General features: G+C 39.9%; 1 protein-coding gene across 2 annotated transcripts in view; it reads left to right on the top strand.

Annotated features, from left to right (window-relative positions):
* Window positions 1–27,398, top strand: part of SLC66A2 (solute carrier family 66 member 2) — a 92,700-nt gene that overhangs the window by 6,958 nt on the left and 58,344 nt on the right. The window contains exons 2-4 of one of the 2 annotated variants that reach the window (XM_070747420.1): window positions 28–370; window positions 10,770–10,903; window positions 14,207–14,260. In XM_070747420.1, the coding sequence (XP_070603521.1) occupies window positions 141–370; window positions 10,770–10,903; window positions 14,207–14,260 (418 nt within the window). In that variant the 5' untranslated portion in view covers window positions 28–140. The remainder of the gene's footprint in view (window positions 1–27; window positions 371–10,769; window positions 10,904–14,206; window positions 14,261–27,398) is intronic. The other variant, XM_070747421.1, reaches the window with a different exon arrangement.

The following is a 27,398-nucleotide window of genomic DNA, read 5'->3' on the forward strand; positions in this document are numbered from 1 at the left end:
TTGTCTCATCTCGCTTTGTTTTTCTAGTGTTGCTTAAAGAATGGCATACGGCCTATTGGAAGATTAATCAGATATGAATACAAGTCAGTAAATCCTGAGGAAGTAATAAAGGGGCTTCCCTTTTGTTACCCACTGTCCTCATGCTAAGGGACATTATCCTGCCCATGATGGAAGCTGATGGCTGGGAATGGCTGGTAACTGCAGTTCAACAGCTGATATCCTGGGGGGCTTCGGCAGCCATGATGTTTGGAGGTGTAGTGCCATACATCCCTCAATACCGAGATATTAAAAGGACACAGAACGCAGAGGGCTTTTCTACCTACGTGTGCTTAGTATTATTAATTGCAAACATTTTAAGGATACTCTTTTGGTAAGTTGTTTGTTTCTTAAAAATTAAATTTCTCTCTGTACTTCTGGATGATCTATCAATACATGAAAAAAGTGTGTGTGGGTGTGAGAGAGAAGGGATATATCTTTTTTTGCTGAATTTGAAAATTAAGGGAGACTAGGATAGATCTATTTCGGCCTTATTTTTGCCTCATCAACTAGCCATACCCTCACTGGGACTTGAACCTGCAACCTTTTCCTTGTAAGGCAGAGAATTAACCTCTAGGCTACAGTATCCAATCCCTTCAGCTCTGCACCAGGGAAGGGTTATATATTTTTGTGTCGAATCACCCTGGTGTATTGAAGGAACATCACAGCTCCTTTTTTTTGCCTCTCGGCCCAACCCAGGGCCATTACCAAGGCAGTTAATTTTATTGATAGCCGACAAATCTATATATATATATGTCACATGGGTTTTTTTGCTGAATTTGAAAATTAAGAGAGACTAGGATAGATCTATTTCGGCCTTATTTTGGCCTCATCAGCTAGCCATACCCTCACTGGGACTTGAACCTGCAACCTTTCCCTTGTAAGGCAGAGAATTAACCTGTAGGCTACAGTATCCAATCCCTTCAGCTCTGCATACATATATATATATTTGTTCTCGTAGATTTTCACGGGTACAGGTATGAAGGTCTTAGCATATTCGGGTTTCTTCCCGTGTAGAATTTAGAGATTTCTGGTGACATTTTGACGAAGTCCCACTTGTCATCTTCAGGCTGGTGCTTCTGTCCTTGTTCTAGGGCGAAAACATTAGAACAAGGACAGAAGCACCAGCCTGAAGATGACCAGTGGGACATTGTCGAAATGTCGCCAGAAATCTCTAAATTCTACACGGAAAGAAACCTGAATATGCCAAGACCTTCTCATATATATATATGTATATATATTTACTCTGCTGTCAAATTCCATAATATATCAGCTCTATTTGACCTCCCTCTGGGTCCTTTGTCAATACAGTGGTCCCTCAATTTTCGCGGGTTCGAACTTCGCGAAACGGCTATACCACGGTTTTTCAAAAATATTAATTAAAAAATACTTTGCTGTTTTTTTCCCTATACCATGGTTTTTCCCGCCCGATGACGTCATACGTCATCGCCAAACTTTCATCCACCTTTAATAAATATTTTTTTTAATAAACTTTAATAAATAAACATGGTGAGTAATAATCCAAATGGTTGCTAAGGGAATGAGAAATTGCAGTTTAGGGGTTTAAAGTGTTAAGGGAAGGCTTGTGATACTGTTCATAGCCAAAAATAGTGTATTTACTTCCGCATCTCTACTTCGCGGAAATTCGACTTTCGCGGGCGGTCTCGGAACGCATCCCCCGCGAAAAGCGAGGGAACACTGTATTTCATATTCAAAAGGATAACTTGGCTGAAACCCAAATGGCATTTTTGTGGTCGCCCTAAATCTGTGATACCTAATGAAAGTCCTAAATTTGCAATAATATTTTGAAATATTACTATACATGCTGTATTAGAAAGCTTGCATATTTTTATCAGCCTGAAGTTGCCAAGATTTGAAAGCGTGTAAACCTAAACAAAGGCTCTTTTGAAATTAGCTGCGGGGGCTTTAGCTATATTCATCTAGCAGACATAGTATAAGCTTAATGAACAATTAAATGTACAGTATTATGAAGAATAAAGCTATGTGACATTTTAGAACTGAAGGAAAAAAATGATCCTTCAAGAGCGGGCAAATGCCAGTCGGACCTGTCATTATAAATCAAAAGTGTCTTTACTTCAGATCAGATGGCAGTCTTGTGACTCTTGGGAAATGACCAAGTTGTTTTAAGGGATTGCAATCACATGCTGTATATTTATCCCCATTTACTCAAAAGCACTTTTTACCATTGATTTTGAAGACTGCTCAAGAATAACCTCAGTTAAATAACATTGTTTTAAAGGTAAATTTAAAAATTCCCCTGTCTATTTGTGTCCAACTCTATGGGTCAGTTCTCATTTCGGTTTCCTAGCCTAGGGAGCCAGCATGGAATGCTATTATCTTCTCACCAAAGTGGTACCCATTTATGGGCATTTTATGCTTTTGAACTGCTAGGTTGGCAGGAACTGGGGCAGGAATTGGCATTTACCCCATCACATAGTGCTTGGAGTCTCAAATGGCCAATCTTCCGATCGACAAGCCCAGCATCTTAACTGCTAGGCTATCACGCCCCGAATTATCTGAAATGAAATGATACAGTATTACGCGAACACTTGTATTCACAGTATTCCATTAGTCCATTTCTTCAATTTGTAGATGTTGTGGCCTATTGAAAAAGTTGTGCAGCTTTAAAGCCTCACTGCTTACTACAGAAGGTTTTGTAGACTATTGTGATCAGCAAAGGTTTATATAATGTTAGCATGACAACGACTTTCAGGTTTTTGCTGAACAAGCATATATATTTCTGGAAACTGGCTGTTATGTTATGTACAGGATATATGTTTCAATTATACAGCAGCATTGTCTGATTGTCTTGTACGTGTCATATTCCTATGAGAAAGTGTCAGGCATAAAATAAATGAAATGTAAAATTAATCTAATTTTAAAATTCACATTATATTTCGTGAATGCATTTCAATGTTGCTCTTGTTAGTTATGCATGTTAGTAGAATGCAGCAAACAGGGCTGTCAGATAGCTGTCTAGATTGGGATAATTCACAAATTATCAAATTATGGCAGACCTAATTTATGTGTAGGAATTTATTATGTACTGTGTCTGACATATAACATTTGAAATGTAACAACATTGGTCAATATCAAATAACTATGATTTAATGGGTGGATAAATAGCATAGTCATCTATCAGCCTTTTTTTCAACTTCAGAAGACTTTCATCCTGGTCTTAAAGCAAAGCATCTTTCATCACATTATAACTGATCAATGTTTATGATTAAATATAAAGGAAACTATTACTCCTATATATTTATTTCATTCATAAATCTTTGTGGAAAGGGCTTTCTTCAGATTTCAATTTGGTTACGGATGATCTTTTAGGAAGTATTGCTATAACTTAAGAATGTAATGCAAAATAAAGCACTTGGAGACAAATAGAAGTATTGTTTTTTCTTGTGATTGCCTTAAATTGTTTTATTTACCATATCTACCATCCACCATCAAGATCAAAGAAAGGCTGCTACTAACTAACCTTTAAGAAGAATTAGATTTTTATCATTTGCTTTACAGTATAGTGTTTGGAGATTTAATCGAAATTGACCTTTCATCAAACAATTCTGGATAAAGGAATAATGAAGGTTCATTGAATCTTTATTGAGCCATGCTGATCAAGACTTGAAATTAGAGATAAGAATGAAGCATATTGTCCCTTAGAAGTTGGTGAAGTCTCTTTTGTTCTTGTCAATGTGTCTAGTGTACAGGATGATGTGAATAACAGTTGGGTACCATTTGGAGGTCCTATGTTCCCTCTGCACGTTCTCCACCAGTTAGATAAATGACAGAGACTAGTTATATTTACTTTTCCTTATGGTGCTTCCCCCCACAAACCAGTGTAATCATTTCAGCCCCAGTTTAAGTCTATGTCATAAATGCTATTACTGTGCTGTAAATAGAATATTACTGAGGTAATGTATGTGCTTTCATTTATATAAGAGACTTCGTTTCCTGATTGTTATTACATTGTTGTAATTATGAAATATTTTAAAAAAACACAGCATCAAAGAATCTTGAAAATACAGCACCTTTCTGCAAGTCAAACATATTAGATCCTTTTTTAATCGAAAGAGTAGGGAGAGAAATTGCTTGGGTGTCTTTTTTTATATCTCTCATTCTTCCTAATTTTTCCTCACAATAAACCTTTGAAAGCGGTTTGGTTGAAAGTTGGTGACTAGGCCAAAATCTTAATTCACACAGTTCAATCTTATTTCTTAAACTAACACTTTACCAATCTCCCCCCCCCCTCGGTTTTTTTGGTGAGTGGCTAAAATGTTCCATCGTTAGCTGTGATAACAATATTTACTACTTCACATCGTGAACTGGACTAATTTTTAATTGGAGAATTCATGAGCAATTAAGGAAAACTTGAAAGGGCCATCGATAGGTAGGAATTTAGGAAAACTAATGCTTAAGAGAAGAAAAAGCTAAAAACGTTTCAGTAATAAAAAGAAATCTGCCTTAACAAATGTAAGACAATAGAAGCCTTCCCAAAGCATCTTCTATATCCTTTTACAATAATATTATAGACAGGTGTTGAAATTTGAACATGTGACTTGTTCCAATTATGCCTATTTAAATGTAAGGACTTAATGCAGAAAAGACAACATACAGTACAGTGGAACCCCGACATAAGAGCTGCTCTACTTAAGAGCAACTCGAGATAAGAGCTGGGAGGGGAGAGATATTTTTGTTCTACTTACAAGCCCAAATTCGAGATACAAGCGCCAAGGAGCTGTCTCCTGAAGCCAAACGCTAACTTCCGCGTTCGGCTTCAGGAGACAGCTGCGAAGCGGCGCACGTGTTTTAAAAGGTTGCAGCCGGCCTGGGGGGCTCGGGGGGGTGCTTGCAGCTTTCTTTCTTGCTCTTTTTCTTTCTCTCTTTTACCTTCCCTTCCTCTATTTCTTCTTTTCTTTCTCCTTCCCACCTTCTTCCCTCCCTCCCTCCCTTCACTCATTCCTCTCTTACTCTCCCCTTTCATAAGTTTCCTTGCTTCCTTCCTCTGTTCCTGTCCCTTCCCCCTTTCTTTCTTTCTTTCTTTCTTTCTTGCTTTCTTTCTTGCTCTTTTTCTTTCTCTCTTTTACCTTCCCTTCCTCTATTTCTTCTTTTCTTTCTCCTTCCCACCTTCTTCCCTCCCTCCCTCCCTTCACTCACTCCTCTCTTACTCTCCCCTTTCATAAGTTTCCTTGCTTCCTTCCTCTGTTCCTGTCCCTTCCCTCTTTCCTTCCTTCCTTCCCACCCTCCGTCCATTCATTCACCCATTCCTCTCTTGATCGCTTAAAGCCGGTCCCTGGTGCAAAAAGGGTTGGGGACCTCTGTCCTACAGGATTGGGTGGCAGAGAAGTTGAACATATGTAAATTTAAAAGTTTAAGAAAGTTTACAAGTTAAGTGAAAGAAACTTCATTATTCATTTATATGTACATGTACATTTCTTCATTAAAAACATGTCTTTCTGCATAATTTAGACTAACTTTGTGAGTTTTTTGAGGGCTGGAACCAATTAAAATTATTTACATTAATTCCTATGGGGAAAAGTCGTTCGAGATAAGAGCTGCTCGACTTAAGAGCCCAGGTCCGGAACGAATTAAACTCGTATCTCGAGGTACCACTGTACTTGTCTTCCAATGAATAATAAAAAGTGGGATACAAATTGTATAAATATGGGCAGCTAAGCAATATCCCTCTTCATCCAGTTTACGTGATGTTCCTTAGCGTAAAAATCTATATTTTATAATTTTAAAAATCAGACCAAAGTGAATAAACTTGGACATAACCATCTGTTTTTAAGCCACGATTTGATAAGATTATGAAATATTAGGCCCTCTTTTTGCTAATGTACCTGAAGTATTCATAACATTAGTTGCTGAGCTGTTTTATGAGTACCTGTACAGCTGCTGCTGAGTTATATATTCCTTTGGATAATCCAAAGGAATTATCAGGTTTCTTCTGTTAGTGTTTTGTTTGCAGTGAAATCAGTTGAGTGCTTTCCTCTTTCTACGCAATTGGAAAGAGTGGGGACAGAGTTATTGTTTTCTGCCCAGTGAAAAACACAGCTCCAACCTTGCCCCAGCTCTGAGAAAGAATAATTGGTAAAAATAAGGAACAAGGAAGCCTGAACAGGCTAATTATAAATGCCTTTCAACTTGAGTGTTAGACAAAGGAAGCACCGAGTCCAGAAACCCCTCCTTTAAAACTAGACCTTTAACACCACAAGGCTGTTATAAGACAGGCTTTTCAGATTGATTTATCATTGACAGATGTTTAAAAACGCTGACTGTAGGCTTTAATGGTGCATTTTTTTAATGCCAGATACTGTAGTTGCAGGATCTTCTTTCAGATGATACCGTATTTTTGCTAGTGGTGAGTGGGATCAGTGCTGTTTTGTCTCCTCGTATCCTTTTAGATTTTATAGTTAGTTGTGGGGGGAAATAGTGTATTTTAAAAGATTTTTAAAAGATTGATTCATGTAAGCTTTTCACTTCCAAGCTGCCCTGGTATACCGACGTTCAAGAAAAGCAGGTAATATTTTGAAACGCCCTTTTGCGTTTTCTTTGGATATCAACTGTACATTAAGTTCTAGTACAGTGATGGTGAACCTTTTTGGGTTCACGTGCCAAAAGGAAATGTGTTTGTTAGTGCACACCTGCATGCACCCCCCCATCCATTCCCTCCCCCCATGCATTTATTTATTTATTTATTAGATTTGTATGTCGCCCCTCTCCGTAGACTCGAGGCGGCTAACAACAATAAGAAGAAACAGCATAAAACAAATCTAATACAGTATTTAAATTACTAAAAGCCCTTATTAAAAACCAAGCATACACACAAATAAACAAACATACCATGCATAAATTGTATAGGCTTAGGGTGAAGGTATATCTCAATTCCCCCATGCCTGATGACAGAGGTGGGTTTTAAGGAGCTTACAAAAAACGAGGAGGGTGGGGGCAATTCTGATCTCTGGGGGGAGTTGGTTCCAGAGGGCCGGGGCCGCCACAGAGAAGGCTCTTCCCCTGGGCCCTGCCCCTTGCGCATGCACACAACATCCCCCCCATGCATTGTATAGGCCTCACTGACGGTGAAAAAACGGGCAAATCAGAAGTTTGGAAAAACGGACCTCTGGTTTGTCCATTGGGCCATTTTTCATACTCCAGGGCTTCAGGGAAGCTTCCGAACACAGACTGTGGATACTTCACACTACACTTCAAGCATCTTGCTGTGTGTGCCTCTTTATTCTTCCTCCATACTGTGGGTCCTTGATTTCCAAATGAGATGCAAAAGTTTTCACAGTCTGGGTTGATTTGGGGAGCCATGTCATCTGCTGGTGCTGGTCCACTATGCTTCATTAAGTCCAAGGTCAGCACAGCCATCTACTGGGAGATTTTGGAGCACTTCATGCTTCCTTCTGTACCCGAGCTTTATGGAGATGCTGACTTCAATTTTCCAGCAGGACTTGGCACCTGCCCACACTGCCAAAAGCACCAAAAACTGGTTCAATGACTGTGGGATTACTGTGCTTGATGGGCCAGCAAACTCACCTGATCTGAACTCCTTGGAGAATCTATGGGGCATTGCTGTTGTGGTTAGCTCTGGCCCAGCTCCTGCCCCAAGGAATGTGGAGGTGGATGTGGGGGAGATATCCACATGCCGCAGGCCTGTTTTGCTCCCAGTAGAATCTGCCGACAAAGCTTCCTCTGACCAAGGAAGCATGAGGGACAGGGAAGAGGGGAGTTTGGCAGACAGCCCAGGAGGAGATCAGTCATCTGTATCATACCTGGATTCTGAACAAGAACTAATGACACATCCACGCATGCGTAGAGTGATGCATAGGAGACAACAACTGAAGGATTATTACAAGAGAAAATGAGGCCACCTGTGGTTGGGTGCGGCTGCTGTAATTAGTGCTACAGATAAAAGTGCAGCCTGGTGTTTTAGCCTCATGGCAGTTTATCTGATTCATTGTTTCGTCAAGATCGTGGTTTTTGCTGTTCAGGATTGTGTGTGTGGACTCTCTGGACTTTAGAATTGGACTCAATTTCCCAGTTTTTGGGTGAGCAATTGGACTGCATTTAACCTGTGCCTTGTGTTTACTAGAAAATCCCTTTGACATTTAAAAAGGGAGCTGTTTCTGTTTTTCTGTTCATAAAAACTTGGGTTTTTCCTTTTATCGTGTGGTGTGTGTCTTCCTGGAATAATTACCCTGTAATTACGGGCGGTTGAGACACACGGCAGAACAATTGCCAAGAGAAAGATGAGAGACATAAGACTGAAATATGCAGAAGAACTGAAGGTTGCTATTGAAGCCTCCTGGTCTTCCATAACACCTCAGCAGTGCCACAGGCTGGTAACTTCCATGCCACGCCACATAGAGGTAGTAATTGCTCCAAAAGGGCTCAAACCAAGTACTGAGTACATATGCAGGCTTATACTTTTCAAAGGTCTAATATTACTCTGTGTACAATCCCTTTTTTATTGATCACATGTAATATTTTAATTTTCTGAGATGGTGGATTTGGGGTTTTCATGAGGTGTACCCCATAATCACCACAATTATGAATAATGGCAGCTTGAACTATCTTGCCTTGCGTGTAATGAGTCGCTCTCATATATTACATTTCACCTCGTAAGTTGCATTGCTGAAATAAATGAACTTTTGCACGATATTCTAATTTTTTGAGTTTTACCTGTAAATAATTCAGAGAGGATTAAGGGTCAGGAGGCCGAATCGTATAATGAATGTCTAAGGGAACTAGGTATGTTTAGCCTAATAAAGAGGTGACTTAAAGAAGTCTTCCAATGCTTGAAGAGCTATCACAGAGAAAAGGGGATCAATTTATTTTCCATAGCACCTCTGAATAGAAGCAATGGGTGGAAGCTTGTCAGAGGGTGATCCAACCTAAAAAAACAGAGGAATTTCCTGACAGTGAAATCATTAATCAATGGAACAGTTTGCATGCTGGAGTTATGGGTGTTCCATCATTGAAGGTTTTCAAGAGAAAATTGGAAAAAAACCATTTGTATGGGATGGTATAAAGATTGCTGCCCTAAAGAGGGACTTGGATTTTAGAAGACCTCCAGGATCCCACCCAGCTATATGATTCTATGATATAAAATTACACGAAGTTGATTGGAGTTTAGAGAAGAAAATAATACAGTATCATTTTTTAAAATCAGTTTTTATGCTTTGTTCAAATGAAATTGACCTGGGTAGTTTTCCCTCCTGTGGATTTTGAATTAAATTACATTGGTACCCATCCATGGGACTGAGAATAATTATCCATGTGTGCAAGGTCATTCATATACTTATGGCATAGCAAGAGAAAATTCACAACAGCATGTGAAATTGATTGTCAATCAGTGTTGCTTCCTAAGTGGACAGTTTGATTTCACAGAAGTTTGATTTACTTGGAGTTACATTCTGTTGTTTAAGTGTTCCCTTTACTTTTTTGAGCAGTGTAGATTATGATATTCCTCCTTCCCCCCCTTTCCCATCAGTCCAGGAAACAAATATATATATATATATTTTTGGGGGGGGGGGGGGGCGCTAATGAAAGATTGATGATTTACTAAAATCCCCCCTTCCTAGTGCTGTCAATCAACCAGCATTTTAGAAGAGAACAAGTTTCTCCCCTTTTTTGCTTACTTCCTGTGTTTCCCTTTTGTTTTTATCTAGTGGAGAGCAGCAACTCTCCTTTGTCTTTTTATTCCAAACATTGGATAGTACAAATAGCCAAGTCATGCAAAGGCAAGCAAATTCTTTCTCTCTGTTTTGTCCAGAAACCTTGTTTTCTCTGCCTGTTCTCTCTATTCTATTCCCTGTGCATGTATATTTGTGAAAATGCTGCATTTGTTAAACTTTCTCTTTTTGCTATGGGATTAAGCCAGGATGCACCACTGCCCTTCTTGGAACTCAGTTTGTCTCCCCAAACTTGAATGACCTAGAGACAGTTACTTTTTTAATGTTTATAAACAAACTTGCCAACATACTTCTTAAATACCAAGTGCGTCTTTTATTGCTTTGTGTGCTGTTAGCCTCCAATGTTCTTTTAAGTATTGATTGACTTAATTACTGATTATAGTTTCATTTTTGGATTGTCTGAGCACATGCCTTGTTAATCAACTACATTGGAATTGATGCTGAAGGAAGCCCAATTGGTCACACCTGCCATAGTACAAATGAATATTACAAGGCTGAATATTAAGTATTAATTTAATATATATGAAAATGTTTTGTGGAGCTGTTACAGGTTTATGATTTTATAAATGATCAGTAAAGGCTTAAGAGGAGAATGAATCTCCCTCTGGTGGTTTTACTGGGAAAAACTGACTGATTGTATAGATTGGCAAAAAAAATATATTCAAAATTAAGAATGTTTTTACAATCTTCTTTTCACTCTGTAAGGTTAGGAAACTCAGAAAAAACTTACTCTTAATTTGTTGATTTTGTTATCCATTATTTGTTATATTTTTCTGTAATTATCCAGAGCAGTTTATTTGGCATCTGATGTGACTTTGTAAAAATTTTATCCAATAGTTAATAGATTTATATTGTGGTCTCCTACCTGGAATTAAAATGGTGAATCTGCTGCTCTTGGAAGAATTTGAATATCAGTAAATTAATTTATATCCATTCTGGAATTTTGTTTTATTAAAGTCTTTTTTTTTCTTTTAGTGTTCAACCGCTTGATATCTCTTTTCCTTTTTTTAGGTTTGGGAGACATTTTGAGTCACCCTTATTATTGCAAAGCATTATAATGATAGCCACAATGTTATTGATGCTGAAACTGTGCACTGAAGTACGTGTGGCCAATGAGTTGAATATAAAACGACGTTCCTTTTCAGGTTGGTTGAAATAATTGCATATTGATTCTGTGTAACATTGTCTCTCCTCTCTCTTCTTTGGCTCCATTGTATTTTGGCAAAACTCTGTTTTGATGTTTCAATATTTAAAGAGCATTTCAATTGAGGAAATGTGATTTATTTTTTAAAGTTTGTTTTTATTTGCATGTAAATGAATATTCCAAATCCTAATCAAAGCAATTCTCATCCAGTGACCCCTTTTATTGGAGTAGTGAACTATAGAAGTTGGTTCTTTTGTTCTCCTTTGCAAAATTATAGAAGAAACAGCGATCATTCCTGGTTGCTGTTATATATTCATATGCTGCTTGGTGTCACATTCATTGCTTTAAACTCATGTGGCGTCCACCTGAAATATCCTTTTGTACTCATTGTTCTGCTCAGAAGCGTAATATTCCATAGTTTTATGACTCTGTTCTTCCATCTATCATGAATGTCTGGTTTTGATAACACTGTGATATATTAAATGATGAATTGTGGGACAAGCTAGTCAGCACTCTTATCTCTTAGAGGTTCAGATGACTTCCATCAAGTTTTGTGTGACCTTCAAATACAAAATGTGGCAATAGGGTAGGACTGTCACATGCATATATATTTCCATTACAGTACAAAAACATTATACAGTTTTCTCATATTTCAGTTTTGGATGTGTTCATTCTTCATTTTGTGATAATAAGAAAGTTGGTCAATAAAAGAAGTGAGAGAAAAAGCTGATGTCATGATCCCATGAAAGATATATATATATATAATTTACAGACCTGTGCAGGCTTATTTTTCCCTTCTCTTCCGATACGGCAGTATTTCCTACTGGAGGAAGTCCACGCATCTTAATGTGAGATAATGAGATATGGCAATGCAAAGAAAGCAGACTTGCTAGATTTTCTTCCTTACAATCTGTCCATCCAGCAATCCGTATGAGCATTCATCCTATTAATTCTCTTTAAGTTCATATTTTCCCCCTTTCTGATTGAATGCTTGGCTTCAGTGTCTGTACTAGGGGTGTCAAACTCAAGGCCTATGGGCCAGATCCAGCCTGTGGTGTGCTTAGATCTGGCCCGCGGAGCTGCCCTGGAAACAACAAAGGACCAGCCCGCTGTGCCTTTGTCAGCAAAAATGTATGTGAGGGCCACATGCAACCCTCCTGAGCTCAATTTTTTCTGGCAGGATGCTAGCAAATGTGGATCCCTTCCAGTCCTGCCCAGGCCACCACAGGTGCCCCCGACAGAAATGATGCCCACCTGGCCACGCCCCCTCCAAAGGTAAAAAAATAACCCTGATGTGGCCCTCAAATTGAGTTTGATACCCCTGTCTATACAACCAGTTCCTTCACGCATGCAGCTGATTCTGGGTGGAAATTAGTGGTTTTCATATTGCCTAACACTGACAAAATTGGCTGTTGCACAGAAAAATATGTTACATGAAACAAATTATGTAATGGGAATACCTCAGAGCAGTGTTTCCCAACCTTGGCCACTTGAAGGTATCTGGACTTCAACTCCCAGAATTCCCCAGCCAGCATTCGCTGGCTGGGGAATTCTGGGAGTTGAAGTCCAAATATCTTGAAGTGGACAAGGTTGGGAAACACTGCCTCAGAGGATCTATCTGCTCTGTACTGGTTGGAATATTTGTTAAATTGTTGCAAATTATTGAATTTCCAGAACCTTTTAATCAGAGACTAAAATGTAGTCTCCTCTTTGCTTTTGAGTCAATATTGACCCTTGGACTTTTTCTTGAGTCACCTGCTTTTATGAGAGTAAAACCAATCTGTAGCTCTGAGCCTCTTTATATGGCCTACATTTGTGGCCTGTTTTTATATGAAACCTGCCCTGCATAAGAAAAGCAATTTGCTTAAATATATCCTCCTTATGATTACCCTTGTGAGCAGTATACGCTAGAGCAGTGATAGTGAACCTTTTTTGGTTTGAGTGCCAAAAGACGAGGGAGTGCGGGGACACACCCCACTCCTGGCAGAACTATAATTCCATGCGCCCCTTCATGCAAGCACACGTGACCTTCCCCTCACTCCGAGCACAGGATGGCATTCCTGTTTTTTGCTCTCCCCAGGTTTTAGAGTCTTTCTAAGAAACTGTAATGGATGAAAACTGCCTTCTCCACCCCCTGGAGGCCAGAAATGTCCCATTTCAAGTTGAGAAATGGGTCATTTCTGGCCTCCGGAGGGCCCCCAGGGGATGGGGATGGTTGTTCCAGGTTTCAGAACCTTTCTAGAAGCCTGGAGAGGGTGACAAAAGGGTCTTCCCCACTCCCTCCCGGAGGCTGGAAACAGCCTGTTTCACGACGCCCAGAAGATCATGCGCCGGACCTGAGCTCGCGTGCCCACCGATATGGCTCCGTACTTGTGGCAAGTGTGCCATAGGTTTGCCATCACAGCACCAAAGGTTGTTCTGAAATGTCTTTTTAAAATTTTAGTATCTTTTTTGTCATGTTCTTTTGTGATTTAAAACATTGAGTTCTATGAATTAATGATGTGGAATAGCCCCAAACCTGTTTTGATAGTTGGCTTTTTGTTTCGAATTCATGCTTTTTATTTTTATAATGAGTTTGGAAATGTGAATGTTTAGCTTGGTGTACATGTGCGTAGGAGATACATATATGTGGTGATCAAAGGCTATTGACTTTGTTTCAACATCCATCCTATAACAATTTTCTAGATTTGCAAAATTTAGAGAGAATTGTTTTGAACAGAATTTAGCTGCTTTTATCAAACAATAGATCTTGTTGGCTACAGAGAATGAAAACAATTGCAGGTTTTGTAGCTTTGTGCCATTTTGGATAAATGGATAAGATTTTATTTGTTATTCATATTGTAATTCAGTTATTGACATTTACGATAAGCTTGTTGTACACATTTATCTCTTGAATTATTGGCTGGATTGTAAAGCATCATTTATCAACAGTCTTCGATGAGCTCTTTCATGCTACTTTGATTTAACTAAGCTAAACTTTTCCTTATATCCTCCCCCAGTCCTCTTAGTGAAAAAAATATGCAGTGTAAAATAGATAACCAATATAATTTCTTGAGACTGATCTATGCATTCAATCTTTGCTTAAGCTACAGTTCTTGCACATTGATATTTTCTAATTGTTTCTTTTGTTTTTCTAAATCTTGGGGAGCATACCATGAATGACTACTGGCTAGAAAAGCATTCTAGCAGGATGACTGCTATCAAGCTATCTTTCAGCTAATTTAGAGCACTTTCAGAGCTTGCTACTATGAGGAGTCAAACTACTTTGTTTTGTCTTTGCTTTCTCTTCAACATTTTAATATAGCTGCAGATAGTAAGGATGAAGAAATCAAAACAGCTCCCAAGAGATCCTTTCTAGGTATGTATTTTAGAAACCCTTGTTTGCATGAGGGTGCCATTGAAACACCATCTGTTCACTGCTTTTTTTCTCTTTTGCTTGGGATTTAGTTTAGTGTGCTGTGTGTTTTGGCTTTTTTTTTAATTAAAAAAACCATTTTAGAAATGAATGCATGCTTATCATTTCTAAGAAGAAACTATCCATACTACATCTTTTTAACAGCAACATGTTCATCTTGGTTTCATTACTAAGGCAAAAGGCACATTCAATTTTCCTCCTTATGTGTTTCCCGTATATTTCCCCCCCACTGTTAGTTTCATGACCAGATTTGACATTATAGGATTTATCCTGTTAAGTTTGCTTATTCATCATATTTCACTCAATAATTTGTGACAATTGGATGGGATTGTGTGTGTGTTTACGTGTGTGTGTTTGCATGTGTGTGTGTGTGTGTGTGTGTGTGTGTGAGAGAGAGAGAGAGAGAGAGAGAGAGAGAGAGAACAATATGTAGACACATTTTAAAAATATTTGCATGCAAAAGTGTGCATGTATATGTATTATATGAATCAATACACTGCAGAGTAAGTCACCCCTTAAATGCCGTCTTCCAAGGTTGAAGAGACCAAGGCGTTGCAAACCTGTTTTCATAAGGGAGGTGCTCCATGGACGTTGAGAGAACTGGAGTGGTCCATGTGATGAACAGGTGGCTGTGGGGACAAAGGATGAACCTTAATCTGGGTGGATAACTGTAGGAAAAGTTAGTATTGGGTTGACTACAGTCAATAACCAACATGGCTCTGTCAATACATTGGAACTTGGAAAAAGGCCAAGGTTTGGACTCTGACTTATTTCTCGGATGTTATTTGGAACACTGTCATAAACTGGCTGTAGAATTCTGGGAGTTGAAGTCCACAAGTCTTAAAGTTGCCAAGTTTGAGGACCTCTGATCTAGACTGAGACTCTCACAAACTTGTGTTTTCGGGGAGTTGGGAAAGAAAGGGAACAGGACAAGGACATTAATTAATTCAAAAGGTGCACAACATGACTTAGTAGAATTAAGGAAAAATGTGCTGGGAAGATGGGAGTTAGATGACTGTTTCAGTATGCTATTCTTGAATCCAATGATGCTGGTAGCTAAAGAAGAGCTAAAGGGAGAAAGGGAAAGGAGGTATTAACAAAATCAGCAGGTGTGATGTTGCCCAAACCATAAAAAGAAGAGAGGGGTGAAATGTACCGGCTGGGTTATCTTTGCCTGAAGATTTTGGCTGAAACAGAATAAACAAAATATGTCATAATACTGTTTAGAATACTGATCTGCAGCCACCTGCAGTTTTGGAAGAAACTCCGAAATACAATTTGGGGAGGGATGTGTTTGAAAGAAAATACATATTCTCTTTTGCTACCCAACTTTAATATAAACAATAAACTTTCCTGTTTGATTGTTTTCTGGTTAGCTGGTTGATACGGTTCATCATTTTGGCTATTGCCAACTTATTTATTGCGCAATATTTTTGACCATAAGTATTTGTTATGTTGCTCAGGAACATTGGCATCTATCTATTATTATAGCTTTAGTGGTATTATATTTCTTTTTCTTATTTTTTTTTTCTTAATCATTTTTAGGAAAATTGTTAGGAAATTGTTTTTCTAATAATTCCTCTAGTGGGATTATTATAAAAGATTGCAGCATATTCATCTGGGGAGAAAATTACTGTTGCTCTAATCAATTCAGGCCAGGTATATACCAAGAGCTGGGAGGGCGCAGTGATTAAAGTGCAGCACTGCAGGCTACTTCAGCTGTAGTTCAGCAGTTCAAATCTCGCCACCGGCTCAAAGTTGACTCAGCCTGCCATCCTTCTGAGGTTGGTAACATGAGGACCCAGATTGTTGGGGGCATTGTGCTGAATCTGTAAACCGGTTGGAGAGGGCTGTAAAAACACTGTGAAACTGTATATGTCTAAATGCTATTCCTATTGCTATATAACTTGAATTGGTAAAGATGGTCTTTTTTTAAAATAACTTACTATTTTGGAGGGGAAAAAGCCATTCTTATTTAAAACCAGCCAGGTGGGGTTTTTTTTAGCTTTTCTTGTACTGTATTTGAAGTTTCACTGCCCCACACTTCCTATAACAATGTCCTTTCATTCTTCCTTCCCATCTGTTGAAAATTACCAGCCAGTTTCCAATTATGAATGTTAATCTAATTATCATTCTGCATAGATTAATGTAAGATTTTGCCCGCCTGAAGGAAATCTCATTTAAAAGTGCAAGATTAAATATAAGTATCTTAATTGCTTGGTATATGAATATTTCAGTACTATTGCCCTATTTTGCAGGGTCCTACTTTCGCTAATTATGATAGACTCTAATCTGTAACTATTGTATTTTCCATTCCTTATTGCTCTTTAGGAGTCCAGTTTAAACAGTATGTGGGAATCAGAACTATGATTTTTTTAAACAGAGTACCATTAAGTCAAGCTAGGACTCTTTCGATTATAGGATAATTTATTTGTCTTTCGTATCCAATGTTGTGATTTTGCTGAGTGTTCTTTGAGGCTTCATTCTAGCTTTTAATTTTATGAAGCTTGCATCCTGAAACTGGGAAAAGGGAGAGGTGATTTAAAAAGGAAGTTAAATGAAGACAGATTCTGTTTTAATGTTCCCCAAGTTAGAACTACCTCTCCCCAAATTATTTATTGATTATTGGACATTTTACTTTTAGAGTGCACTGTGATTGGGTATCCTGCCCTTATCATTCCTTTATCCTGAAATTTCAACCGTATAAGTAAAATGTTACATTGGATCAATGATAATATTCATCACGGATTATCTTTGCCCATTTAGAGTAAAGAGAATGAAACATCGTAGGATTCATTTATATTAGTCTTGAAATTAACAGTGATAAAGTAAGGTACTACAGGTACAAGTATTGTTATCACAACTATTATAGTCTTTATTCATTGTGGTAAAGTTATGGCCATTGGCTATAGCAGGGAGGTTCAAGTACAAAGCCCCTAACTAGTTTTCCCTCTGAGTTGATGTTGTGTACATAACTTAACCTAAGAATCTGGGTAAGTAACAAGAAGATCTCAAAACATTTGTCTAGCTCAGGGGTAGGCAAAGTTGGCTCTTCTATGACTTGTGAACTTCAACTCCCAGAATTCCTGAGCTAGCATGATTGGCTCAGGAATTCTGGGAGTTGAAGTCCATAAGTCATAGATGAGCCAACTTTGCCTACCCCTGGTCTAGCTTAAGAAACAGAAGTGAAAAAGAACGGATATGATTATGCGGTCATGACCCCAAATACTTGTGGCAGGTTTGTGTTTTTGTCTCAAAACAAGAAAATGCAGGCTTGTGCTGGAAAATAAAATCGTGGGAAACCATGCTTCAGATTATAAAGCAGGATGAAGATTTATTACATTTAAACAAAAGAAACCTAACAATAGGAACTGAAAGAGAACATAATGATCCAAAAGGATAAGAGTCAAATAAAGCTGCAAGCCCAACAAACAAAAACGAGAAAAACAAGAGGTATATAGAAGATGATCTACACCAGTGATTTTGAGCTGCGGCACATTTTTTACATTTACAAAATCCTGGGGCGCACCACTAACCAAAATGACACAAAATGACATTCTAACACAGTACGTATTATACGTATAGTTAATAATATAGTTTCTAAATGTATTTATACTCAGTGTGAAACCTGGGCCTGTTTCGATGAACACAAAAGGGCAGGAATGGTAGAAAGACACACACAAAGCTCTTCCTCAACAGTTCTCAGTCTCTGTCTGTTTTTAATTTTTATCGCAGTCAAGCTTGAGAAGCTCAGCTCACATAGATATGTGGTTGAAAACGGGAGCAATCTGTGTTGGCCAGAATGGGGAACTCCTTGGCGACAGATAACCAAAAACTGTCCAAAGGAAGATCAGCAAACTTTAGCTTTAAACCACGATTAGAAATCGGGACCATGGGGAGGAGTAGCAGCTTCAAATACTCGCCACGGCCACACAATGACAAGTGCGTGGCAGCCTGAGCAGGGACCTTCCTGGGTGTGGATGAGAGGTGGCCTGCTATTGGTTCATCGCTAGTGGTCGGGATGAATCCTAGAAGGTGATTGGTCAGTGAGCGTTCCCTGATCCTCCACTCTTCCTGTCGCTGATGGCTGGAAGGATTGTGAGGGGAATGTTTATGTTCGGATGGAGGCGGCTGGCGGTGGGCCGGATAAATGACCTCTGAGGGCCGTAGTTTAATTTCCCCATGGCACACCTGACCATGTCTCACGGCACACTAGTGTGCCGCGGCACACTGGTTGAAAAACACTGTTCTACACTGTTGGAATTTGGTAATAAGCTCTCAGAGAAGGGCCTCAAATTTCTGAGTTTGCAAGGAAGAAACAATAGACTGGGTTAGACAGAAGATGAGAGATTGGACAGCTGCGCAGCAGGGCAATGCAATTGCTATTGCTACAAGAAGGCAAAGAAGACAGTTAGGTGGCTGATGACTCCTTACTATGTGCAATCTGGATTTACTGGCTCATGAAGTACAGTTAGAAGCAAAGCCAAGAAAGAGAGAAAGTTTCTATGACTTACTAAGCCCGTTAACATGTATCCCTTCCTGTTCTTTTATATCGGAACAAGTGATATACAGTGATCCCTCGATTAGTGCGGTCTCGATTAGTGCGAAACGCTATACCACGGTTTTTAAAAAAATAATACATTTAAAAATAGTCCGCGTTTTTTTTCTACACCACGTTTTTTCCCGCCCGATGACGTCATACGTCATCACCAAACTGACGTCGGCCATTGCTGATTGGCCAAAATCTCGGCCAATCAGCTTTGCAATCGCAAAAAAAAGCTTTGTAAATAAATATTGTTATCATTTCTAACTATCAAGATGACTAAGTGTCTTATTCAATGTGTACAGTACAGGTACAGGTAGAGGTACAGTACAGTACAGTAATTAAGGGGATGGGAAATGGTAATTTGTGGGTTAAAAGTGTTGGGACTGAGTGGCATACAGAAGAATGAATGAATGACTGAGTGAATGAAATTCAAACACAGGTGAGGGCTGGGGTTTTTTATTCTGCCATTGTTTAAGTGCTTTTTAAGAAAGGAAGGAGGGAGGGAGGGAGGGAAGGAAGGAGGGAGGGAAGGAGGGAGGGAGGGAAGGAGGGAGGGAGGGAAGGAGGGAGGGAAGGAGGGAGGGAAGGAGGGAGGGAAGGAGGGAGGGAAGGAGGGAAGGAGGCGGGCATTCTAAACGCTGAGAAGCTGTTGCCGCCAGCGCTGCTGCAAGAGGACTCGTGCCCCAAGAAAGCCGGTGAGAGGGGCGAATCGGGCGGACGGGGGGTAGCGGCGAGGAGGCTGGAGGCACTGGGTGGGTGGCCGACATTAAAAACAACCATTGCCAGCCTCCACACTTTCGTCGCTCCCCGGGTCCACCATCTGCGCATGCGCGGCCATGGAAAAAGGGCACGCATGCGCAGATGGTGTTTTTTACTTCCGCACCACTATACCGCGGAAAATCGATTAGTGCGGGAGGTCTTGGAACGTAACCCCCGCACTAATCGAGGGGTCACTGTATAACCACATTATAATCACATCTTGGGATGTGAAGATCTGTGAAGATAACTGAAATATTTAGGAGCTTGCTAAGTATTTTCATACATTCTTCAATTAAATAAAGATGATAGAGAGAGAAAGAAGAATTTTGCAAATGATTAGTTAGAATAGTATTTTTCAAACTTGGCAACTTTAAGATGGCTAGACTTCAATTTCCAGAATTCTGGGAGGTGGAAGTCCACACTTTTTAAGGCTGCCAAATTTGAAAAACACTGTGTTAGAGCAATAATTCCTTTATTGAAACCCAATGTTTTTTAGATTGGGTCTCTGCTGTACTTGGCCAAATCATTTGAAACTTGGTCAGAAGGACCTTACATTGAATCTTGGGATTAGGGAAGGAAATTATAAATAAGAATGTATGTATTATAGAGGCAAATGAAAATAAGTATACAGTACTAGAATTTATTAAATTGTTCAGAGAATCAGGAAAAAACATTAATTCATGAAGTTCACTTCCTTAATTACTGTATCTACATACTCAAGTTTGGATTATGGGAATTAAATGGAATGAGCTCGAATTTTTATTGTAGGGCAATAAATAATTTAAAGGTGTAGCTGAGAGCTGGTAAGATGATGAATGTTCTAAATACAGTATATGGCTTGCTCAAGAAGTAGCAATAGAAAAACAGAAAGAATTGCGCTCCGAGATGGGATTCAGCAGTTTCTGACCTGTTCTGGAGAACTGGTAGTGAAAATTTTGAATAGTTGGAAGAACTGCACTTGGGGAAAAGGAATCCTCAATCTGAGTATTGTATTGGCAGTTCTGTGTTAGCAAAAACTTCAGAAGAGAAGGATTTAGGGGTAGTGATTTCTGACAGTCTCAAAATGGGTGAGCAGTGTGGTCGGGCAGTAGGGAAAGCAAGTAGGATGCTTGGCTGCATAGCTAGAGGTATAACAAGCAGGAAGAGGGAGATATATAGAGCACTGGTGAGACCACATTTGGAATAATGTGTTCAGTTCTGGAGACCTCACCTACAAAAAGATATTGACAAAATTGAACGGGTCCAAAGACGGGCTACAAGAATGGTGGAAGGTCTTAAGCATAAAACGTATCAGGAAAGACTTAATGAACTCAATCTGTATAGTCTGGAGGACGGAAGGAAAAGGGGGGACATGATCGAAACATTTAAATATGTTAAAGGGTTAAATAAGGCTCAGGAGGGAAGTGTTTTTAATAGGAAAGTGAACACAAGAACAAGGGGACACAATCTGAAGTTAGTTGGGGGAAAGATCAAAAGCAACATGAGAAAATATTATTTTACTGAAAGAGTAGTAGATCCTTGGAACAAACTTCCAGCAGACATGGTTGGTAAATTCACAGTAACTGAATTTAAACATGCATGGGATAAACATAGATCCATCCTAAGATAAAATACAAAAAATAGTATAAGGGCAGACTAGATGGACCATGAGGTCTTTTTCTGCCGTCAGTCTTCTATGTTTCTAACTGGTAAATACCACTTCTGACTGGCCCCGTCCTCATCTATTCTCTGCCTCCCAAGTCCCAGCTGATCGGAAAGAAATGGGGATTTTGTAGTAACCTTCCCCTGGAGTGGGGAGGGAATGTAAATTTCATTAATTTTTTAATATACTGGATTTCTATGCTGCCCTTCTCCGAAGACTCGGGGCGGCTACATTTTACAGTATCCTTCCCCTGCCACACTCACTAATAAAATTTTTGGAATCCCACTACTCATTGCACTGCATGTTAAAAATATTGGCATTTGTCCAAAAATCCTTGGGAATAGATATGATGACCCTGTTGAGAATATCACAGTTATAATATATGGGAGATGCAATACAAACAGCATTGTTATTAGGATCCATTTCCAACTTAGGAAAAGTTGGGTAGTTTCCAAAAGCAAAAGAAGCCCGAAGAGATAATAATGAATTTAGTTAGTCCATTTCTGCCAAGCATGGTCCTCCTAGAAAATTTCTAACCAATACTGTTGAGACCTTTCTACTTCGGTCAGTTTAGGCAGACAGACGGGGATGGATAATTCTTGGCTTAACAAAGCAGTTTGTTTAATAAAGCAGGATTAGTGGAAATGTCTGAGAAATAACCAGATAATGCTGCAACGTCTACAGTCCCTCATCATTGGTCATCTAAGCTGAGTCTGATATCAATCCAAAATATTTTCAGGGCACCAGGTTGCCTAATTGTTGGATCCTCTTAGCCACAAAATACTGTAGATACCATGAGTTTATGGGTAGCTTCAGGAGGGTAATTATCGATACAAATATTGCATGGATTATGATAGATGCCATGATAAAGATCCATACTTTTGGAAATAGGCCATTTAGATAAAAAGTTAGTCTGGACAAAAGAGGTTTTATGCCAAGATGAAAACTTTGAGGTGACGTATGGTATCTGAAAATGCTACAAAGCTGCAGTTTCTATATTTGAACACTGGAGGGTGCCCCTAGATTTTCAAAATATTAACTTCCCCCTGTTCCAGTTAAATAGAAAAACATGTATTCTCAGGTCTTAAGAGAAAGTATGGAGGTGCAGCAAAAATATTAAGAAGCATGTTCTGACATCTGAGATGTTATTGAATCATTATCCGGCAAACATTTAGAGAGGAAGTGTGAAATATATTTACAGGCAGGGGGATTGAAAAGAGAAACTGAATTTTTTTCTACCGTGTTTTCCCAAAAATAAGACCTTGTCTTATATTTTTTTTGAGCCCTGAAATAAGTGTTTGGCCTTATTGCCATGCACTCAAAAACCCGATTGGACTTATTATCAGAGGATGTCTTATTTGGGGGGGAAAGCAGGGTAGATTTGGAACTTTTGAAAGAAAAGTATATTCAATATACAGTAATCCCTCGCTACTTCGCACTTCATCTTTTGCGGATTCGCTACTTCACGGGTTTTCAAAGGGGGCTTAAATCCATTAAATTCATTGAAAATTTTAAATCCATTAAAAATTCATAAAATTCTTCTACAGTACTACTGTACTCTATTAAAGAAACTGGTAGGATATCACACGTAGTTTCAGCTGAGAAACATTATAGAACAACTGTTTAATGCAAAGGGTAAGTTTTAAAAGTCCAAATTCTTGTTAAATACATTAAAAATATATTTCCTGTACTTCCTGGAAATTCATTTTTCATGGGTGGTCTTGGAACGCATCCCCCGTGAAAAATGAGGGATCACTGTACACCAAAAACTTTTATGAAAATATCTTAAATGAACATTCATGTGCTTGAAGTAAGTGGTTCTAAGTATTGGAATTATTTTAAAACCATAATTTGACAACATTCTCAAACACCACTGAAGCTTGTGTGAATAATGTATATTTCAAAGTCATTCATGGAAAAACGATGTGCAGATTTTGCATTTTCCATCAGAGAGAGGGGGGGGGGGAGAGAGAGACAGAGAGAGGAGAGAGAGAGGAGAGAGAGAGGGAGAGAGAGAGACTATTTTGCTTTGAAGTGTGCTGTGTACTCAGAAAAAACAGATGCCCTGAGAGGAAGTGTTATAATTTCACCCAGTTTGCCTACCGGTAAATGTGCTCCTTGTCCTTGGGGGCCATTTTTTAGAATGTTCATAACACACACTTGAAAATTAAAAATAATAATAATACAGAGAGCCTTGATCTAATGTCTAGCGAGGCTCAAGAAACCAGGAACAGCAGGAGTAGAATTCAAAGTGCTAAAAGTTTATCCCATGCTACCAATACGTAACAATCTGATCTATTAATGGTCTAGCCAAATTGGCTTTAATAATAATAATAATAATAATAATAATAATAATAATAATAATTTATTAGATTTGTATGAAGATAAGGGTCAGCAAAATTCACAGGGATGGGGCCAGCACTGGACTTAGTTTCTTGTGGGAATATAATGACTTCAAACTGGTGATGTGTTCAGTCCTGCTTACGGGCTCTGCTTGGTCAGATCCTACCCATTGATTCCAGATAAATACAGTGTTTAGAGGGGAGAATGGGCTGTATCTTTTTTTTCTACCTGACTTTCTTCGAAGATGGTGAAACTGCATCTTCCTGAAGCTTCAGTCAACTCCCATGGTGCCTAAAGATTCTAGGTCCTGCCTTTTCAAAGAGACCAGGTTGGAAAGGGTTTGGTGTACAATAGCTGCCTTTGCATGGTTTGTAGATGTTCGCATTACTCTGGGACAAAATACAACTTGGTTTTCTACAACTTGATTTAAGAATACAGTGATCCCCCGATCATTGCGAGGGTTCCGTTCCAGGACCCCAAGCAATGATCGGGTTTTCGCGAAGTAGCGCTGCGGAAGTAAAAACACCATCTGCGCATGCGCAGATGGTGTTTTTACTCCCGCAGCGCTAGCGAGGAGCCGAAGATTGGGGTTCCTGTTTTGAAACGTCGCCGCCGGCATGGGCGGCTTGCCAGCACCCCCCCCGGACCCCGAACCCGGGTTTGGGGGTTTTCCAATGAGTCCCGAAGACAAACGTCAAACTTCCGTGTTTGTCTTCGGGACTCATTGGAAAGCCGCGCGGCTGTTTTAAAACGTCGCCGCCGGCATGGGCGGCTTGCCAGCACCCCCCCGAACCCGGGTGAGCAGCGAGCGAACGGCGGGTGGCCGGGCGAAGGGCGGGCGAGCGGCGAAGGGCGGGCGAGCGGGTGCTGGGGAGGGCTTCTCGCCCTCCCGCCAGCAAGAGGGGGAGCGAACGGCGTGGGCAGGCTGCGGACAAGCCGTTCGCTCGGGCCGCTTCCCAGCTGAGTACTCAGCTGGGAAGCGGCCCGAGCGAACGGCGTGGGCGGGAGAAGGGCGCGCGGGCTGCGGGCGCGCGGGCAGGCAGGCTGCGGACAAGCCGTTCACTCGGGTCGCTTCCCAGCTGAGTACTCAGCTGGGAAGCGGCCCAAGCGAAGCGGCAGCAGCGAGGAGTTTGCGTGGGCGGTGGGGAAACTCCTCGCTGATGCCCGCCAAGAGGGGGAAGACCTAGGGAAGCCGCCCAGCAGCTGATCTGCCCGGCGCCATCTACGCATGCGTGCCCATAGAAAAAAAGGGCACGCATGCGCAGATGGTGTTTTGACTTCCGGGTTCAAAAATCGCAAATTAGCCTGTTCGCAATGGTCGGGAACGCAATAACCGGGGGATCACTGTATTGTAGAGAGCATACTTTTTTTAAAAAGGCGAAAAGCTCTTTACAGAATAAAAAATTTGTGATACAGGTATATTGCGTGATACGATAAATGAAAGTACATGGCTTTGACTATAAATACTTATTCCTTCATTAAAGAAAAGGCCTGAAGGTTGAGGGATCCTTGCAAAAAAGTTAGCTGCTTTGGTGAGAAAGGCAGAATAAATCTCTGCTTGATTTTCTTTGAACTCCCTTTTCCTGCAGAACTGGAATGTTGTACGGTTTATTCAGAGTATGCAACGTTGTACAATTTGGAACCATTCAGACACTTTGTACAAATGCTACATAAATCCCAACATAGCCATGAGGACATTTTCAACCTGACTAAGCTTTAATTATTATGTATACTTACAGTGGTTGTTAATGGAGAGCTACAAAAAGGATTTTATACTCTGATTTTTATATCTGGGGTTCTCTCTGATTAGTAACTGAAGTTTTGTAGAAAGACTTCTTTTTTTGAAAGATAATGTTCTTTTTAGCTGGGATGTTGCAATCTGCTGTTGTCTTTCAGCTATTGGATAAGAGCAGAGGTTGGATTCAGCAGGTTCTGACCAGTTCTGGAGAACCGGTAGCGGAAATTTTGAATAGTTTCATAGAACAGGGAAATACCACTTCTGACTGCCCCCACCCCCATTTATTCTCTGCTTCCCAAGTCCCAGCTGATCGGGAGGAAATGGGGATTTTGTTGTAACCTTCCTCTGCAGTGGAGTGGGATTGGAGATTTTGCAATATCCTTCCCCTGCCACGCCTACCAAGCCACGCCCACAGAATCGGTGGTAAACAAAAATTGAATCCCGCCTCTGGATAAGAGACTTCCTGTTACAAGAGCTGATTGACACTCTCAAGTACTCAAAGTGTATTTAAGAGGTGACCCCAACATTTGCCTTGATAGGTATATATTTAATAAATAGTAAGGCTAGGTTGTGTTCAGAAAAATCGGGGAGCTATTTGCGGGACTCTTCTGCAATAGGATAATAGCAGTTCATTCAACTAGATACCATATTTTATTCTAAAAACTGTTTTTGCCATTGCTTTGTATGTGGGACTTGGAAAAGAGTCAAGTTTAATCAAGCTGAATTGTTGCTTCTTATCTCTAGATGGTTCAGCACAATTAGGTCATAATTGTCTAGAATGCAAACAGCACTCTCTTAGGAAATTAAGCATTTATTTAGCATCATGCAAGTGGATTTTTGCTTGCCCGATGGGATTTATCTTTCCTGCCTCACATCCCCAGACCTGTTCTGAAGGAACTCCCAACCTTCCAGAGCAGATTTTGGTTGCAAGGAGAGCAAGGTGAAAATTATTAAGACAGATTATTTATACGTCTGGCTATCATCCAAGCATCACACCTGGTATTTGGTGTGAAAACAATACTAAATAACTCAAATTCATAAGGGAAAGAGCTGGATGGTGGCAATTGATTAAACTAAATACTGTAAATCTCCAACCCTTGGCCATGGACCGCTACGAGCCCATGGCCTATTAGGAACCGAGCCAGATAAATAGAGGTATGAGTACGGGGTGTGTGCAAAACTGCACACACAAGTTATCTAAGCTGTGAACTACTCTGTCCCCCCCCCCTCCTGGACTTCCCAGTCCAGGGAAAAACAGAGCTGGGGTGGCGCAGCAGGTAGAGTGCTGTACTGCAGGCCACTGAAGCTGACTGTAGATCTGCAGGTCAGCGGTTCAGATCTCATCACCGGCTCAAGGTTGACTCAGCCTTCCATCCTTCCGAGGTGGGTAAAATGAGGACACGGATTGTGGGGGCAATAGGCTGGCTCTGTTTTTAAAAAGTGCTATTGCTAACATGTTGTAAGCCGCCCTGAGTCTAAGGAGAAGGGCGGCATAAAAATCAATCAATCAATCAAACAAACAAACAAATAAATTGTTTTCCACAAAACAGATCACTGCTGTCAAAAAGCTTGAGAACCGCTGAGATAAATGAATGCAAAATTAGTTAGTTAATGTTATGTATTGGTAAATGTGCTGAAATAGATCTTACTGTCACCTTAAGGTGCCACTATAGATATAATCTAAGGGTCAAAAATAGAAATGGGGGATAAACATTTTTCTGGATTTTTAAAAAAACATTTGTTGGTTGCTAGCAAAGTGTACAGGTAGTCCTCAAGTTAAAGTTATGACCATAAGTGATCAAAAAATTTATGTTGCTAAGTGAAACATTTGTTAAGAGAGTTTTGCCTCATTTTCTGACATTTGTTGCCACAGTTGTTAAGTGGATCATTGCATTTGTTAAGTGAATTGGGATTCCCTATTGACTTTGTCTGTTAGAAGGTAGCGGAAATTGATCATATGATCCCAGGACATTGCAGCCATTTTAAATATGAACCAGTTGCCAAGCAGTTGAATTTTGATCATGTTACCATGGAGATTCTACAACAGTTGTAA

Source organism: Erythrolamprus reginae, chromosome 3 (assembly GCF_031021105.1).
Source record: "Erythrolamprus reginae isolate rEryReg1 chromosome 3, rEryReg1.hap1, whole genome shotgun sequence".
NCBI lineage: Eukaryota > Metazoa > Chordata > Lepidosauria > Squamata > Dipsadidae > Erythrolamprus > Erythrolamprus reginae.